The sequence below is a fragment of the Mustela nivalis genome (genome assembly GCF_964662115.1).
Source record: "Mustela nivalis genome assembly, chromosome: X".
In the NCBI taxonomy this organism is placed as follows: Eukaryota; Metazoa; Chordata; class Mammalia; order Carnivora; family Mustelidae; genus Mustela; species Mustela nivalis.
This window is the reverse complement of record NC_139040.1, coordinates 102,368,021-102,388,198: the sequence shown is the minus strand read 5'-3', so window position 1 is coordinate 102,388,198 and position 20,178 is coordinate 102,368,021. Positions and strand designations below refer to the sequence as shown.

At 36.6% G+C, this 20,178-nt stretch overlaps 1 protein-coding gene across 1 annotated transcript in view; it reads left to right on the top strand.

Annotated features, from left to right (window-relative positions):
* Positions 1 to 20,178, top strand: part of CFAP47 (cilia and flagella associated protein 47) — a 525,406-nt gene that overhangs the window by 174,813 nt on the left and 330,415 nt on the right. Inside the window, exon 30 of the mRNA XM_082717915.1 lies at positions 2,093 to 2,314. Within this exon, the coding sequence (XP_082574041.1) occupies positions 2,093 to 2,314 (222 nt within the window). The remainder of the gene's footprint in view (positions 1 to 2,092; positions 2,315 to 20,178) is intronic.

Genomic DNA, 20,178 nt, shown 5'->3' with positions numbered 1-20,178 from the left:
CTCTTCTATATTTTTCATCCTTCTGTCCCTCTCTGTTACAGTGTAGATACAGTCCTACGGCCTACATTCCACTGCATTAATTATTTTTTCACTTAATTTAGTCTGCTGTTAACTTCATCTATTGGTCTCTTAATTTTACTTACTGGATTTATTTCCATATTTTCCATTCAGTTATATACATATACTTTAAAAGATTTTATTTATTGAGAGGGAGAGAGCCCATGGAGGTAGGGGGAGAGGCAGAGACAGAGGGAGGCAGAGGGGCAGAGGTAGAGGGAGGGAGAGTCTCAAGCAGACTGCGCACTGAGCGCAGAACCCAATGCAGGGCTCGATTTCGTGACCTTGAGATCATGACCCAAGCCAAAATCAAGGATTGGGTGCTTAACCACCTGAGCCACCCAGGGGCCCCTCTATTTAGTCATATTTTTATATAATTTATAGTTCAGTGACAAAATTCTCAATCTTAATTGTAGTACATACAATTACTTTAAAAGCCGCTGCCTTCGGCTTGAGTCATGATTCCCGGGTCCTGGGATCGAGTTCCGAATCGGGTTCCTTGCTCGGCGGGGAGCCTGCTTCTCCCTCCGCCTCTGCCTGCCTCTCTGCCTGCTTGTGTGCTGTCTCTCCCTCTCTTCCTCTCTGACAAATAAATAAATAAATAAAATCTTTAAAAAGTTTAAAAACAAACAAACAAAAAAACTATAATATGTGGGGACCCTATGTGTCTGTTTATATTGTTTATTTTTTTTTATTTGTATTTAACTTGTTGCTTTTTCTCCTTTTTTAAGTTATTATCTAGTTATGTCTTAATTCTTTTTCTTTTTTAAAAGATTTTATTTATTCATTTGACAGATAGAGAGCACAAGTAGGAAAAGCAGGAGGCAGAGGGAGAGGGAGAAGCAGGCTCTTCACTGAACAGGGAGTCTGATGCAGGGCTTGATCCCAGGACCCTGAGATCATGACACGAGCTGAAGGCAGACACCCAACCAGTGCCCCTAGTTATGTCTTAATTCTTTTTAGATTATCTCCCCTTTTCATAATTTTTTATGGAAATATTTTCAGTGTTAATTCTTTTCCATATAATATCTGTTTGCTTTGTTGGTACCTTCAGGATATACTACTCTATTATGTACATTACTAATGAGGAACTTGAGAAACAGATGAGTCAAGTAGCTTCCATAAAGTCACACAGTAAGAGGCAGAGCCATATTTGAGCAATGGTAGTCAGTCCCTTACCTAAGTCAATGTAATTTGTCCTGTGATATGCAATATAGACCTACTAGCTACCGAACTGGAGAACTGCCATTCAGAATGGCTCCTTGGACACTTTTTAATTTATCAGTCTAAGTTAGTTATACATTTTTACTCTGATTGCTAGCAAATAAATAGACAGTATAGTATAGTATTAGATAATTGATAAACTATAGACAAGAAATGGTTGGATTTTTTTAAACTCCATTTAAAAATTAACACGCATTATAACTCAGTGTGGGAAGTATCAGAAATAGAGATTGTACTGTCTTATTTAAAGAACAGAGAAATATATATGAGGACTAGCTCTCTAGACTTATCTTTAAAATGTGAATGTCCACTTATGAGGCCAGTGTGCAGGATGTGCCCTTCTAATTATTAAAATAAAAAACTGAGAAAACATGTATAAATTTGTTTTTGTCTAAACATGTGTGATGTATGTTTGGCATCGATTTTTAAAACTACTATAGGCATTATTATCTCCAATTTAAATGGTATAAAATTTGAGTTCAGTGAGAGTTTGGATAACTTCTCAACCAGGTAATGGGTCCAGAGCACTTTACTGTTTCTCCAAAGCACTTGCATTTTGTAATCACAGTCCAATCTTCCAGACCTGACAATTGCAGCATTAGATAATGACGTGTGTTTAAAATAAAACAAGGTAATGAAAAGCTCCAGAGTTATCAAAACATCTAATTGTTACAACAAATTGTAGCTATATAAGGTGAATTTTGTAATTTCTTATTTGATTTTAAATTGAACTTTATTTAGTCATTGAACATTTTTTTCATAACATAACATGTTGAGTTTTTTTTTTAATTTTAAAATTGTTTCCTCATAGGGAAGTGTTTAAAATACAATTCTACTCATCACCCTCATCATCCAAAAAATTTTCCAGACAGAGTGACTTTTCTAAATATAATAAGACCATATACGATGTGATGCTCCACTTGAGTGGAAAAATGCCACCTGGAATTCATTCAAGTCAGTCCTCACCTAAGGATAATACTGAAAGGGTGACTCAACTTCATTTTCAACATTCATCAGTTCTTGAATTTCTCAAGTAAGAGCATGGATGTACTAATATAAACATGTTATTATGGCCTGGATAGATACATAAGTAGATGGGTAGATAGGTATACAGATTGATTTTGGTATTATTATCTTTTTATAATATATTTACTTAGTTTCCACTATATACATAATACTGTGAAATATATAAATAATAAAAAATAAGCTTTTCATGGGCCATTAAATTGATAATCTAAGGCATTCATTCTCAAGCTTTATCATCTATCCAAATCTTTGTGATAACATTTTAAACAGATTGCTGGCCCTTATCCACAGAGTTTATGATGTTAATTTGCATTTATAAGGATTTTCAGGTGATACTTATTTCTTCTGGTCCATGGTCTCATTTTGTGATTTCTCACCTAGACAAATACATTAATCCATGGAAGTACAAAGGGATGAAACCAATAAGTTTATTTCTCAGAATACTGTTAGTATAATCTCAAGATATACTATGAATTTTTAGTCTGCATAGTTAAGTCATTTAGTATTAAAATAATACACAGGTAAAAATTTCCATAAATGGTTGACAGAAAATATAAGAAAAATATTTGTCATTACAATGTCTGTGTTCCTCTGTAGAGATTAAATGATGAGTGTTCAAGAAATGGAAAAGCAGTGTTCATTGAAAGTTTGAGGAGAGTACTGGTGAATTTATATTACTTCTTTTGCCTCTATTTGTAGTATCCTTATGCACTGGAACATCTGTAAGCCATGTTACTATTCCATTTAACCATCCTTCAGTACCTTTAAAATAGCATTGTTGCTTGTAATTATTTATGCAATAGGTTCATGTATTTTGAAATATATTACTGTGTTTTTATATCATTACTTCTTTCTATATGGAATCTACTCCATAGCTGGCCAGAGATGTGTACCTACGTTAGTAGGGGTGGCAATGAAAGATAACAGGAGGAATCCTATAGCTGGAATGCAAATGAAAAATTCAAGTAGTTCAAGTTTTATTAATTTCCAGATCAGAATTTTTGAGTCCCTTGCATCCTATGGTCTTAAAAAATTAGACATGGTACAGAGAAACAGGAATATGATAGCAGAATAGGAGTACCCTAGACTCACCTTGTTACATGGACACAACCAGATAACTATCAAATCATCCTAAATACCCCAGAGATTGACCTGAAGACTGATAGAACTATACAACTAAAGGGAGAGAAGATGCCATGTTGAAGAAGGTAGGAAGTGTGGTGATGTGGTTTAGGGGAGAAGTAGATCCCAGGTGCTGCAGCGGGGAGCAAGAGAAGGGCAAGAGAGCAGGGAACACACAGGGGAACACAAAAGAAGATTGTTTCCTCATAGCCATTGGCTCAGAAAATGAGAGGGGCAGAATTTTATGAGTTCTTGAATTAAGTGGGACTCTAACCCTGCAGTTTTAAAGGCTAGTGGGCTTTCTGTGATACCATCTGGAAAGCACCATGCTGCTCTAGCAGTGAAGGCAGACAAACAACTTGAGGGCATCTGGTATGGAAACAGTGAGCTCAAGAACAACTGGGGCACACACTGGGGAGATCATTTGTTCTCAGTGTGTCACTGAGAAGCAACATTCACAGAGATACCTCTCCAGGAACAAAGGAGCTTGCTGGTGCCATTTTTCTCCCCTGCCCCTCACCATAAACACAGAGCCACCAGTGGGAAGTGGCATAGCAATGATGCTGGCTATCTCACTTGCTCATACTAAGCCTCCTGCCCTGCACTCCAGTGAGACTTCCCTTCTCAGTCATACTTGCATCAGTTCCAGCCCAGCAGATCTTACCTCCTGAAACCCAGCAGAAACCCCTGTCAATACCATTTCTCCTGACCAGATAGTTTTGCAAAACCTCAGCTCCAGTGGAGGTGGTGACAGGTCTCTTCACAAGTAGACCAAAGCATACCTAGTTAAAACTTGCCACATTCAGGCCAGGATCAAACATTTCCTGCAGCATGCAAGGAAAGCCTCTGCAGATGACTAGCCTGAAGGATAAAGTGGCCAGGACATAATGGCAGCACACATGCAGCATACATCAGAGGCACTCCCTGAAGAGCCAGGTCCTGGGAACTATGTGACCTTTTCTTCATAAGGCTGTTAATTTCAGGAGTAGGAGAAATAATTGGCTTTTCTAATAGAAGAAGCAGGCAGAGACTTAAAGATCTAAGTGAAACAGAGATAAGTAATATGCCTGATGGAGAATGTAGAGCAATGATCATAAGGACACTCACTGTACTTGAGAGAAGAATAGAAGACATCAGGGAGACCCTTAACCACAGAGATAAAAGAATTTAAAAGAATCAGAGGTGAAGACTGCAATAAATGGGATTAGAAACATACTTGATGGAATGACTACCAGGCTGGAAGAAGCAGAAGACTGAATTAATGACCTTGAAGACAATGAGATGGAAAACAATGAAGCTGAACAAAAGAGAGAAGAATTAGGCAAAATGAGAATAAACTTAGGGAATTCAGTGACCCTATCAAGTGTAAAATATTGGTGTTATGGGAATCCCAGAAGAAGAAGAAGAGAGAAAAGGGGGCAGAAAATATATTTGAAGAAATAATAGCTGAAAACTTTCCTATTCTCAAGAAGGAAACAGACATCCCAATCCTGGAGGTACAGAGAAACCCCAACAAAATCAACAAAAGCAGGCCAACACCAAGACATACTCTAATTAAATTTGCTAAATATAGTGATAAAGAAAAAAATCTTACAAGCAACAAGACAAAAGAAGTCATTGACTTACAAGAGAAAACCCATAAGGCTAACTAGGGATTCCTCAACAGAAACTTGGCAAGCCAGAAGGGAGTGGCATGATATATTCAATGGGCTGACTGGGAAAAATCTGAAGCCAAGAATACTCTATCTAGCAAGGCTGTCATTCAGAATAGGAGAGATAAGCATTGCCCCAGGCAAACAAAAACTAAGGGAGTTTGTGACCACTAAACTAGCTCTGCAAGAAATATTAAAAGGGACTCTCTGAGTGGAAAGGAGAGACCAAAAGTGACAGTACAAATGCAAGAAACACAAAAGCAGGGGTGCCTGGGTGGCTCAGTTTGTTGGACGACTGCCTTCAGCTCAGGTCATGATCCTGGAGTCCCGGGATCGAGTCCTGCATCGGGCTCCCAGCACCATGGGGAGTCTGCTTCTCCCTCTGACCTTCTCCTCGCTAATGCTCTCTCTCATTGTTTCTCTCTCAAATAAATAAATAAAATCTTTAAAAAAAACACAAAAGCAGTAAAAATGAACATTTCTGTAAAATAAGTCAACCAACTCACCAAAAAAAGATATAAAATATATTAATATATATCTGAAACATAGAGAAGATAGGAGAAAAGAACGGGTTTAAACTTAAATGACCATCAACTTAATATAGACTGCTATATTGCAGAAGAGGTTATATACAAACTTAATGGTAACCATATATGAAAAACCACTAATAAACATGCAAGAAATAAAGAGAAATAAATCCAAATATATTGCTAAAAAAATAAGCAAAACATGAAACAGAGAAAGAGAAGGGGTCAGACAAAAATATCCAGAAACAACCACAAAACAAGTAACAAAATGGTAATACATATCAATAATTATTTTGAATGTAAGTGGACTAAAGCCTCCAATCAAAAGATGTAGGGTCTCAGAATGGATGAAAAAAATAAGACCCAGCTATATGTTGTGTACAAAAGACTAATTTTAGACTTATTGACACCTGTAGATTGAAAGTGAAGGGATAGAGAAATATTTACATGTAAATGGATGTTAAAAGAAAGTCAGATTAGCAATACCTACATTGGACAAACTGGACTTTAAAATAAAGACTGTAGCAAGAGACAAAGAAGGGCACTACATAATAAGAAAGGGACAATCCAACAAGAAGATAAAACAATTGCAAATATTTATGTACCCAACGTGGGAGCACCCAAATACGTAAAGTAGTTAATAACAAACATCAAGGAGCTAACCGATAATAATACAATAATAGCTGGGGACTTTAACACCCTACTTACATCAATAGACAGATCATATATACAGAAAATCAACAGGGAAAAATGGCTTTGAATGACATACTGGGCCAGATGGACTTAAGAGATGTATTCAGAACATTCCAATCTAAAACAGCAGAATTCATATTCTTTTCAAGTTCACTTGGAACATTCTCCAGAATACATCACACCTTAGGCCACAAAACAAACTTCAACAAATACAAGACTGAAGTCATACCATGCACCTTTTATGACCATAACACTAGGAAACTAGAAGGCAACCACAAGAAAAAAATTTGGGAAGACAACAAATACATAGAAGTTAAATAAAATGCTACTAAACTATGAATGAGTCAACGTGGAGATCAAAGAAGAGATTAAAAAATACATGAAAACAAATGAAAATGAAAACATAGTGGTCTCAAACCTTTGGGTTGCAGGAAAAGAGGTCCTAATACGGAAATATATAGCAATACAGGCGTACCTCAAGTTGCAAGAAAAATCTGAAACAACCTAACTTTCTACTTAAAGGAACTAGGAGAAAAAGAAAAAAAACAAATAAAACCTAAAGCCAACAGAAGGAAGGAAATAATAATTAGAGCAGAATTTAAATGCTCTTAAAGCAGAACAAAAATGCTATCATCATTAGATGATATAGAAACGAAAGGAACAATAGAACACATGAATGAAACCAGGGGTTGGTATTTTGAAAAAATTAATAAAATTGATAAATCTGTAGCCAGACTTATTGAAAAGAAAATAGAAAGGACCCAAATAAATCAGAAATGAGAGAAAGAATAACAACCAACACTACATAAATATAAAATTATAAGAGAATATTATGAAAAACTATATGCCAATAAATTGTACAACCTAAAAGAGAGGGATAAATTCCTAGAAACCTATAAATCAGCAAAACTGAATCAGAAAGAAATAAAAAATTTGAACAGACTGATAACAAGCAAAGAAGTTGAATATGTAATCAAAAACTCCCAACAAACAAAAAAGCCCAGAAATGGACAGCTTCTCAAGTGAATTCTACCAAACAGTTAATGAAGAGTTAATACCTGTTCTTTGCAAACTATATCAAAAAATAGAAATGGGAAAAAAAAAAACCCTTCCAAATTCATTCCATGAGACCAGCATTACCCTATACCAAAACCAGATAAAGATACCACAGAAAAAGAGAACTTCATCTCTGATGAAAATATATCCAAAAATCCTCAATAAAATACTGGCAAATCAAATTCAACAAAAATTTAAAAATCATTCACCACAATCAAGTGGGATTTATTCCTGGGTTGCAAGCTTAGTTCAACATTTGCTAATCAGTCAGTGTGTTACATCACATCAATAAGAGAAAGTAAAAGGACTATATGATTCTTTTGGTAGATGCAGAAAAAGCATTTGACAAAGTACAACATCTATTCATGGTTAAAAAAAAAAAATCCCCCAATAAAGTAGGTTTAGAGGGAATATAGCTCAACATAATAAAGGCCATGTTTGAAAAACCCACAGCTAACATAATCCTACGTGGGGAAAAACTGAGAGTTTTTCTTTTACAGTCAGGAGCAAAACAGGAATGTCCATTTTCACTACTTCTATTCAACATAATACTGGAAGTCCTAGTTACAGTAATCTGACAACAAAAAGAACTAAAAAGAACTAAAAAGCTACCAGATTGGCAAGGAAGAAGTAGAACTTACACTATTTGCAAATGACATGATGCTATATATAGAAAAACCTGATAGAGCTTACCAAAAAAACTGTTAGAACTGATACACAAATTCTGTAAAGTAGCAGGATACAAAATTAACATATAGACATCTATTGCATTTCTATATACTAATAATGAAGCAGCAAAAACAGAAATTAAGGAATCAGTCCTTTTGACAGTTGTACCAAAACCATTAAGATAACATAGGAATAAACCTAACCAAAGAGGTGAAAGCCTTGTACTCCAAAAACTACAAGTTTAGTGAAAGAAATTGGAGTCAAGGCAAACAAGTGGAAAGACATTCCATGCTCATGGATTGGAAGAAAAATTTTGTTAAAATATCTGTACTACTCAAAGCAGTCTATACTTTTAATGCAGCCCCTATCAAAACACCAACAACATTTTTCACAGATTTCACAGTTTTTCACATACAATCCTGAAATTTGTCCATAACCACAAAAGAACTTGAATAGCCAAAGCAATCTTGGAAAAGCAAAGCAAAGCTGGAGGCATCACAATTACAGACTTCAAGTTATATTACAAAGCTGTAATTATCAACATAGTATGGTACTGGCACAAAAATAGACACGTCCATCAATGGAGCAGAATAAAAAATGCAGAAATAAGCCCACAATTATAAGGCCAATCTTTGAAAAAAAAAAACAGAAAAGAATATCTAATGGAAGAAAGACTATTTCTTCAACAAATGTTGGGAAAACTGGACAGCAACATGCAAATGAAAGAAACTGGACCAGTTTCTTACACAAGTCAGAAAATGAATTCAAAAGGGATTATAGACATAAATGTGTGACCTGAAAGCATAAAAAATCCTATAAGAGAACATAGGCAATAACCTCTTTGATATCAGGTATAGCAATTTCTTTTAGATATGTCTCTTGAAGCAAGGGGAATAAAAACAAAAATAAACTATTGGGACTACATCAAAATAGAAATCTCCTGCACAGCTAAGGAAACAATCAACAAGACTAAAATACAACCTATTGCATAGTAGAAAATATTTTCAAATGGCCTGTCTTATAAAGATAAATATCCAAAATATATAAAGAACTTATACAACAAAATAAATAATTCAATGAAAAAATGGCAAAAGTCATGAATAGACATTTTTCCAAGGAAGACATATAGATGGCCAATAAACACATGAAAAAGTCTTCAAATTCTCTGGTAATCACGGAAACACAAATCAAAACTACAATGAGGTATCACCTCACACCTAGCAGAATAGCTAAAATCAACACGAGAAACAACAGGTATTGCTGAGGATGTGGAGAAAGGGGAACCCACTTGCACTGTTTTGGGTAATGTAAACTCTTACAGCCACTCTGAGAAACATGCAGATTCTTCAAAAAATTAAAGATAGAACTAACTACCCTACAATTCAGCAATCACACTACTAGGTATTTTCCCAAAGAATATAAAAATATGAATTCAGAAGGATGCATGCACCCTGCTGTTTATAGCTGCATTATTTACAATTGCCAAATTATGGAAATAGCCCAAGTGTCCATCAGTTGATGAATTGATACATAAATGGTGTACACACACACACACACTTTCTCTCTCTCTCTCTCTTTCTCTCTCTGTCTCAATGACATATTACCCAGCCCTAAAAAGGAAATCTAGTCATTTGCAGTAACATGGATGGAGCTAGTGAGTATAATGCAAAATGAATTAAGTCAAAGAAAGACAAATACCAATGATTTCACTCATATGTGGGATTTAAGAAATGAAACAAATGAGAAAGGGAAGAAAAAAAGAGGCAAACCAAGAAACATCTCTTAACTATAGTGAACAAACATGGTTACCAGATGGGTTTGGTTGGGGGATTGGTTATATAGGTGATGGGGATTAAGGACTGCACTTGTTGCAGTGAGCACTCGCTTTTGTATGGAAGTGTTGAATCACTATCTTGTTCCCCTGAAACTATTATTACACTGTATATTAACTAACTCAAATTGAAATAAAAACTTAAATAAATTTAGTCATGGAACTGAGCCAATTATTCTATCTTCATTTCTTAGGCTCTACCACATGAATGGTCAAAACTGGCTTGTGTCTCTTGTGACTTTTAAGGAATCTAGAAGTTTCTAAGTCCCTAAAGGGGACTGAGTTAAGACCCAGGCAGCCTGTTATGGAAGTGAATTAAATGAGACAGATTCCACTGAAGAGGCAGAAGGATAGGATTGGGCGGTTCTGATGCCATAGTATGAAAGACAAATATATGAGGACCAGACTGTGGCTGAGGCAGTTAGGAGAGACCTTTTGGTTCTCGATCAGGTAGGACTAGAAATGCAAGATCCTCATATTAGACCCCAGCAGCAATTGCCCACATGGCATCTAGACTCTAGGCATTGATAGGGGGTATTGCCAAAGGGACTATCGATCCAGAAAAGTAATCACAAACCTGCTTTTAGAGGTACAAGGGTTCCTCACCTACTTCATGTAAGCTTCATGTAGGGTTGATCTGAGAGGCCTTACAATTTGGAGATTCCTCCTTTATAAAATAATATCAAATTAAAAATACAAACTTTAGAAACATGGCTTTAGAAGAGACTCATGAAAGTGATGAAATCTGAAGTCAAAGCATCATTTACTACACAATAAATCTGCCTCTTCCCAGAATGCCATTGTGTGGGGACATGGGGAGGTCTGAAATTTCATTTGCTTATCCCAAAAAACATAGTTACTATAAGGAGACTGTTGAAGTTAGAGGACTTGAAAATATATGAACATTCAAATCCGTGTTTTCTCCCTCTTTGTACCCAACCTGGTTGAGAATGAGAAAGATTATATCAGTTAAGGAAAAGAGCACAGCTGTGTATTACTTTGTAAATTATTTTTCAATACCACTGACTTATTCTTGAGTCAGTGTACCCCCCAGTTTGTGTGCATGTTGAGGGTAGGAAGCACATCTCACTCATCTGGCATCTCTAACACACAGGATCCTTGATATCACAGAATGGGGCCAATGTTCATTAAAATATTTATTTATTAACATTGTCTTTCACAGAGCTTTGTTTTCTGAGCTTGTGTGGCAAAAGGAATAAAATGTTGAAACTGGGTCTTAGGATAGTCATATAGAAATGGAGAAAATGTTGTGAAATATGAAGAATTAGGGATAAAAGAAGGAAAGGTAAAGCATTTGCATTCCAGGAGAGAAGGTTCAACTGGTGAGAGGATCAAGTTGGAAAAAAGTGGAGTATAAACTATGAAAGTTACACATTGAACTTCATTGATAATTTTAATTATAAATTCTTACTTTTTAAATAAAGATTTAATTTATTTACTTATTTGACAGAGATCACAAGTAGGCAGAGAGGCAGGCAGAGAGTGAGGGAGAAGTAGGCTCCCTGCAGAGCAGAGAGCCCGATGAGGGGCTCGATCCCGGGACCCTGAGATCATGACCTGAGCCGAAGGCAGAGGCTTTAACCCACTGAGCCACCCAGATGCCCCATGAATTCTTAAAAATAACTAATTATTAAGGAATTTATTCCTTCATGCCCATATCAATTTGCTCTGGCTACCGTAACAGACTGGAAGGCTTAAACAACAAATTTATTTTCCTACAGTTCTGGAGGTTGGAAGTGTAAGATCAAGGTGTTAGCAGATGTTCTCTTCTGAGGTCTCTCTGCTTGGCTTTCAGACAGCCATCTTCTCTCTGTGTCCTCTTCTGGTCTTTCCTCTGAGTGTACACACCCCTGGTGTCTCTCTGTGTATCCAAATTTCATCTTCATATAAGGACACCAGTTTTTTGTTTAGGGCCCATCATAATGGCCTCACTTTATTGTAATTGCCTCATTAAAGGCCTTGACTCCAAATAGAGTGACATTCCAAAGTACCAAGTATAAGGGCTTCAACATATGACTTTTTGGGGCACATGGTTCAGCCCATAACAATGCCATATGTTTTAAAAACTTTTAAAAACAGGTATTATAGTTTGTAATAAAGTTCTTATCCCTGTATTTGAAATAATATGCTTAATGTTTCTTGTCATTTTTACCTGTTACAGAATGAATTGGGTCTCCCTCCAGTTCACATGTTGATTCCCTAAGCCCCAATGAAACTGTATTTGGAAACAAGACCTTTAAGAATGTAATTATGGTTCATTAATCATAATTATATTCTTAAAGGTATTGTTTGATATCATATAGACGGGACCCTAAGCTGTCTGCAAGCCAAGAAATGAGAGCTCACAAGCAACCAGATTATCCACCATTTTGTTCTTGGACTTCTTGTCTCCACAAATATGAGAGAAAAATCTCTATTAGCGTACCCAACCTGTGGTACTCTGTTATGACAGACCGAGCAGGTTAACACACTGCCTAAAATCCTGTGATCTAATTTCATTTATTTATAACCAATAATCATTTTTATGATGTAATTAACTTTCACTGAAAAAATAAACTTTTTGATTGATAATTTCTGTACTCTAAAACTAAAACAAGGCGCCTGGGTGGCTTAGTGGGTTAAGCCTCTGCCTTCAGCTCAGGTGATGATCTCAGGGTCCTGGGATCGAGCCTCACATCAGGCTCTCTGCTCAGCGGTGAGCTTGCTTCCCCCCCATCTCCCTGCCTCTCTGCCTACTTGTGATCTCTCTCTCTCTATCTCTGTCAAATAAATGAATAAAATCTTTAAAAATATAAAAAAATAAAACTAAAACAGCAGCAGAACAAAAGCACTATGTATCTTGCATTGAAACTGTAATGTAGGATATCACATAATATGAAACTATTAGAACTCTTATTTTCTAATACCATTGATTTTTTAAAAGATTTTATTTATTTATTTGGGAGAAAGAGACCATGAGTCGGGGGAGGGACAGAGGGAGATGGATAAGCAGACTCCCTGCTGAGCAGGGAGCCTGATATGGGGCTTGGTCCTAGGACCCTGGGATGATGACCTGAGCTGAAGGCAGAGGCTTAACCGAATAAGCCACCCAGGTGCCCCAATACCATTGATTTTTAAATAAATTTTTCATTTACATAAATAAATATACTTAGGAAATCATTTAACTTTCCTTTATACTTAAATTTAATTCCATTTATGATTTCATTTCTTTATCATTAAAAACTTTATACCCTTCATACTTATCCATGACCATTATGGTATCTTATTTAAGGGAATTGCATCTAAGAATGAAAATATTTTAAAGTAGCAGTTTAAGAATGATTCTGGAAGAATTCACTGAATTTTGGTAAAAGAACATAGCTTTTGAATTAGGTAGATGCAGGCTTAAATTGGAGCTTTTTTGTATTCCTGTGACTTTGCTCAAGTTAATATGGTTAAGTTTCAATTTCAAAATCTGTAACGTTGATGATGATAATTCCCAGACATAGTTGATAATAGAGTTAAAAATAATAAAGTATGTATTATATGATGCACAGTATATGATGATGATGATAATGAATTTAAAGGCAATAAACTGATCTAAAGCTTCCATATGCTAAAAATGTTTCCTTAAGTTTCTTCAATATGATAGCCATTAGTGACGTACTGAAAACTGAGTTTTGTGATATCATCATAACTGAAATAGAATATCTTAAAAGTCTGTTGCTCTATTAGAAAGAAAAGTTTTATTGACATAAAATAACCAGAAAACCAATATTTATCAAGTGTGTCTTTATTAGATAAAATAGGAACTTTTAAAAAGTTTTTATAATTTCAAAATAGAAAGCACATAACTTTTGTTTTAATTTTACCATATCTGCTCTTTTTTTTTAAGATTTTATTTATTTATTTGACAGACAGAGATCATAAGTAGGCAAAGAGGCAGGCAGAGAGAGAGGATCCCAGGACTCTGGAATCATGACCTGAGCCGAAGGTAGAGGCTTTAACCCCCTGAGCCACCCAGGCGCCCACCATATCTACTCTTGATCCTTGATGATTGATTTATTAAAGTAAATGCTTTAATTCAATAAGGCAAACATTCTAATGCCATTTTTATTTTATAAAGTTGGTTGTGTTTATATCTTTCAGAAGTCTTTAGTTATAATTATTTCAAAAGAAAGCAGTGTTTTAATATCTAATGAAATATTAACTGTGAACTGATGAAAAAGTTTCAGACATTTAAATCTTTGTTGTTTTTGCATTATAGAAATGAAACAGTTTTCTGATAGCATCATTATATTTGATTACTTGGAATTGTCATGTTATTCTTGTAGCACTTTTGTTGGTATAGGTCTCAGTAGTGTTGACATTAATATGGGTGGTTTCTGTTTTGAAATTTTGTGGTATGAGTTTGCAAGTATGGAAGAATGATTTTGGAATTAATGCCAAGCCATTCAAATTTATTGCTCTTTTATCAGCAAATACATGCCTATGAGGATATGTTGGCTATGATAATATTCATGAATATTTGAATGTGGCAATATGGTTATTAAATTTGGGTCATTAATCCCAGATTCATGCATATGTTTCATCATGGAAACAAATGTATTAAATTCAAAGTAATCATAAATGTTATTAGCACTCACATTGGAATTCGATGCCAGTGGATAAGGAATTTTATGTAAGTGAAATTATGTTGATTTTGTGCAATAAGTGAGAAATTCAAAAATCTTTGAAGATCAAGTTGAGGATTTAGTAACTAATTAAATCTAATTTTATTTTGTTCTACTTAGTGTAAACTTGGAAAAAATACACAAATGGAAAACCTAGCATGTAAAAGTGTAATTAAATCAATTAGGAAACTCAACTCTCTGTAAAACTACTGAGCAGACATAAAATCTATTGACAAAAGAGAATCGTAAATACTGTCTTAGGGACTGATGAAGTTAGGTCTTGGGATAAATTCAAAATGAAGAAAACTAGTCTCATGTAGGAGAGGAAAAATAATTTCCCCTCTACGCTTCTAGGTTCTTAGCTGAGACCTACTCCCCTACACCCCATAATAAAAAGACAGGAGGAAAAAAATTGATTATGTATGTAAGTACAGTGGCCCCACAAAGATTTAAGATTCAAAAGACAGTCAATAGATGAGGATTCTATACCATCCTGAGCTAAGGAAAATGATAGGGCTCTAGGGCTTTAGAGAGAGAAGGGGTTAAGACAGGGAGGAGGTAATTCAGAAAAGGTGAGAGGAAATATTTGTTACACAAAGGTAACCCTGTCACACATATACATCTGTCAGCAGAAAAAGTTACCTCCTGGAAGTAGGGTTCTTCCTGGTGGGGCCCCTTTGCTAATGTTAATTTCCTTGATAAATATATGTTTTCTTTACAAAAGGATGACATCTACTCTGTTTTTAGAGCTTCTGTCCTGCAGTTTCTCAAAATAATTGGTGTTCCAAAGAGGTATATTTTGGGGTGGAATATTCCACTGTCCCTCACTTCATAACAATGTCTGTAAAATGCTGTGAAAGAACAAAATTCACCTGAGTAAATTTTAACTTTCATATCACTTTTATTCAGCAATTTGAGACTTGGGCAGTATCCAATCTAGCCAGATAGAAAGAAGCTCCAATGAACTGTACAAGGCAAGAGGTTTTATATCCAGAAAGAAGCAAGAACAAGGAAGTTGTACTTGGGCAATAGGGGAAGCAGTATATGCTATCCCAAAATGTACCACTTTGGCATGGGGATTATTTTGAGCTGAAGGCAATTGAGACCCAGCAGACTCAGGCAAGTTTTTAACCTCTCTCTTAACTGCCTACAAGAATTTACACAGGGAGGGGAGGAGTCAAGATGGCGGAGAAGTAGCAGGCTGAGACTACTTCAGCTAGCCGGAGATCAGCTAGATAGCTTATCTAAAAATTGCAAACACCTGAAAATCCATCGGCAGATCGAAGAGAAGAAGAACAGCAATTCTGGAAACAGAAAAACAACCACTTTCTGAAAGGTAGGACTGGCGGAGAAGTGAATCCAAAGCGACGGGAAGATAGACCCCGGGGGGAGGGGCCGGCTCCCGGCAAGCAGCGGAGCAACCGCGCACAAAATCAGGACTTTTAAAGTCTGCTCCGCGGAGGGACATCGCTCCAGAGGCTAAACCGGGGCAAAGCCCACAAAGGGTCAGCGTGGCCTCAGGTCCCACAGGGTCACAGAAGGATCGGGGGTGTCTGAGTGTCACAGATACCGGTCGAAGGCTCGGTTAGCTCAGAGCGTGGCCGGAGGTCAGGCAGACGGGAGTAACTGGGCGCTGTTCTCTGAGGGCGCACTGAGGAGTGGGGCCCTGGGCTCTCGGCTCCTCCGGGCGAAGACCAGGAGGCCGCCATTTGTAATCCCGTCCTCCGTAACTCTACCGAAAGCGCTCAGGGAACAAAAGCTCCTGAAAGCAAATCCGAGCGGATTACTCACCCCGGCCCCTGATAAGGGCGGTGCAATTCCGCCTGGGGCAAAGACACTTGAGAATCACTACAACAGGCCCCTCCCCCAGAAGATCAACAAGAAATCCAGCCAAGACCAAGTTCACCTACCAAGGAGTGCGGTTTCAATACCAAGAAGAGCAGCAGAATTCCAGAGGAGGAGAAAGCAAAGCACGGAACTCATGGCTTTTTCCCTGTGATTTTTTTTAGTCTGGCAGTTAATTTAAATTTTTTTCTTTTTCATTTTTTTGTTTTTTTTCTTGCCTTCTGGTTAAATTTTTTTTTTAACTTTTACCTTTTTCTTTTTTAACGTTTTTTAACTAGTTTATCTAATATATATATTTTTTCTTTTTTGTATTTTTCTTATTTGTTTTCTTTTTTTAAATTCTTTTCTTTTTTTTCTTTTTTTTTTCTTTCTTCCTATTTGAACCTCTTTTTATGCCCTTTCTCCCCCCTCACGATTTGGGATCTCTTCTAATTTGGTTAAAGCATATTTTCCTGGGGTTGTTGCCACCCTTTTAGTATTTTACTTGCTCCTTCATATACTCTTATCTGGACAAAATGACAAGAAGGAAAAATTCAACACAAAAAAAAGAACAAGAGGCAGTGCCGAAGGCTAGGGACCTAATCAATACAGACATTGGTAATATGTCAGATCTAGAGTTCAGAATGACAATTCTCAAGGTTCTAGCCGGGCTCGAAAAAGGCATGGAAGATATTAGAGAAACCCTCTCAAGAGATATAAAAGCCCTTTCTGGAGAAATAAAAGAACTAAAATCAAACCAAGTTAAAATAAAAAAAGCTATTAATGAGGAGAAATAAAAAATGGAGGCTCTCACTGCTAGGATAAATGAGGCAGAAGAAAGAATTAGTGATATAGAAGACCAAATGACAGAGAATAAAGAAGCTGAACAAAAGAGGGACAAACAGCTGCTGGACCACGAGGGGAGAATTCGAGAGATAAGTGACACCATAAGACGAAACAACATTAGAATAATTGGGATTCCAGAAGAAGAAGAAAGAGAGAGGGGAGCAGAAGGTATACTGGAGAGAATTATTGGGGAGAATTTCCCCAATATGGCAAAGGGAACGAGCATCAAAATTCAGGAGGTTCAGAGAACGCCCCTCAAAATCAATAAGAATAGGCCCACACCCCGTCACCTAATAGTAAAATTTACAAGTCTCAGTGACAAAGAGAAAATCCTGAAAGCAGCCCGGGAAAAGAAGTCTGTAACATACAATGGTAAAAATATTAGATTGGCAGCTGACTTATCCACAGAGACCTGGCAGGCCAGAAAGAGCTGGCATGATATTTTCAGAGCACTAAACGAGAAAAACATGCAGCCAAGAATACTATATCCAGCTAGGCTATCATTGAAAATAGAAGGAGAGATTAAAAGCTTCCAGGACAAACAAAAATTGAAAGAATTTGCAAACACCAAACCAGCTCTACAGGAAATCTTGAAAGGGGTCCTCTAAGCAAAGAGAGAGCCTACAAGTGGTAGATCAGAAAGGAACAGAAACCATATACAGTAACAGTCACCTTACACGCAATACAATGGCACTAAATTCATATCTCTCAATAGTTACCCTGAATGTTAATGGGCTAAATGCCCCTGTCAAAAGACACAGGGTATCAGAATGGATAAAAAAACAAAACCTATCTATATGTTGCCTCCCAGAAACTCATTTTAATCCCGAAGACACCTCCAGATTTAAAGTGAGGGGGTGGAAAAGAATTTACCATGCTAATGGACATCAGAAGAAAGCAGGGGTGGCAATTCTTATTTCAGATCAATTAGATTTTAAGCCAAAGACTATAATAAGAGATGAGGAAGGACACTATATCATACTCAAAGGGTCTGTCCAATAAGAAGATTTAACAATTTTAAACATCTATGCCCCCAACGTGGGCGCAGCCAACTATATAAACCAATTAATTAATCAAAGAAACACATCAACAATAATACAATAATAGTAGGGGACTTTAACACTCCCCTCACTGAAATGAACAGATCATCCAAGCAAAAGAACAGCAAGGAAATAAAGGCCTTAAACGACACACTGGACCTGATAGACATCACAGATATATTCAGAACATTTCATCCCAAAGCAACAGAATACACATTCTTCTGTAGTGCACATGGATCATTCTCCAGAATAGATCACATCCTCGGTCCTAAATCAGGACTCAACTGGTATCAAAAGATTGGGATCATCCCCTGCATATTTTCAGACCACAATGCTCTAAAGCTAGAACTCAACCACAAAAGGAAGTTTGAAAAGAACCCAAATACATGGAGACTAAACAGCATCCTTCTAAAGAATGAATGGGTCAACTGGGAAATTAAAGAAGAAGTGAAAAAAATCATGGAAACAAATGATAATGAAAATACAACGGTTCAAAATCTGTGGGACACAACAAAGGCAGTCCTGAGAGGAAAATATACAGCGGTACAAGCCTTTCTCAAGAAACAAGAAAGGTCTCAGGTACACAACCTAACCCTACATCTAAAGGAGCTGGAGAAAGAATAAGAAAGAAACCCTAAGCCAAGCAGGAGAAGAGACATCATAAAGATCAGAGCAGAAATCAATGAAATAGAAACCAAAAAGACAATAGAGCAAATCAACGAAACTAGGAGCTGGTTCTTTGAAAGAATTAATAAAATTGATAAACCTCTGGCCAGACTTATCAAAAAGAAAAGAGAAAGGACCCAAATAAATAAAATCATGAATGAAAGAGGAGAGATCACAAGTAACACCAAAGAAATACAAACTATTATAAGAACATACTATGAGCAACTCTACGTCAACAAATTTGACAATCTGGAAGAAATGGATGCATTCCTAGAAACATATAAACTACCACAACTGAACCAGGAGGAAGTAGAAAGCCTGAACAGACCCATAACCAGTAAGGAGATTGAAACAGTCATTAAAAATCTCCAAACAAACAAAAGCCCAGGGCCAGACGGCTTCCCAGGGGAATTCTACCAAACATTTAAAGAAGAACTATTTCCTATTTTCCTGAAACTGTTCCAAAAAATAGAAATGGAAGGAAAACTTCCAAACTCATTTTATGAGGCCAGCATCACCTTGATCCCCAAACCAGACAAGGATCCCATCAAAAAGAGAGCTATAGACCAATATCCTTGATGAACACAGATGCGAAAATACTCAACAAAATACTAGCCAATAGGATTCAACAGTACATTAAAAGGATTATTCACCACGACCAAGTGGGATTTATTCCAGGGCTGCAAGGTTGGTTCAACATCCGCAAATTTGTCAATGTGATACAACACATAAATAAAAGAAAGAACAAGAACCATATGATACTCTCAATAGATGCTGAAAAAGCATTTGACAAATTACAGCATCCCTCCTGATCAAAACTCTTCAAAGTGTAGGGATAGAGGGGACATACCTCAATATCATCAAAGGCATCTATGAAAAACCCACCGCTAGAATCATTCTCAATGGAGAAAAACTGAAAGCTTTTCCGCTAAGGTCAGGAACACGGCAGGGATGTCCATTATCACCACTGCTATTCAACATAGTAATAGAGGTCCTAGCCTCAACAATCAGACAACAAAAGGAAATTAAAGGCATCCAAATCGGCAAAGAAGAAGTCAAATTATCACTCTTCGCAGATGATATGATACTATATGTGGAAAACCCAAAAGACTCCACTCCAAAACTGCTAGAACTTATACAGGAATTCAGTGTCAGGATATAAAATCAATGCACAGAAATCAGTTGCATTTCTCTACACCAACAGCAAGACAGAAGAAAGAGAAATTAAGGAGTCAATCCCATTTACAATTGCACCCAAAACCATAAGATACC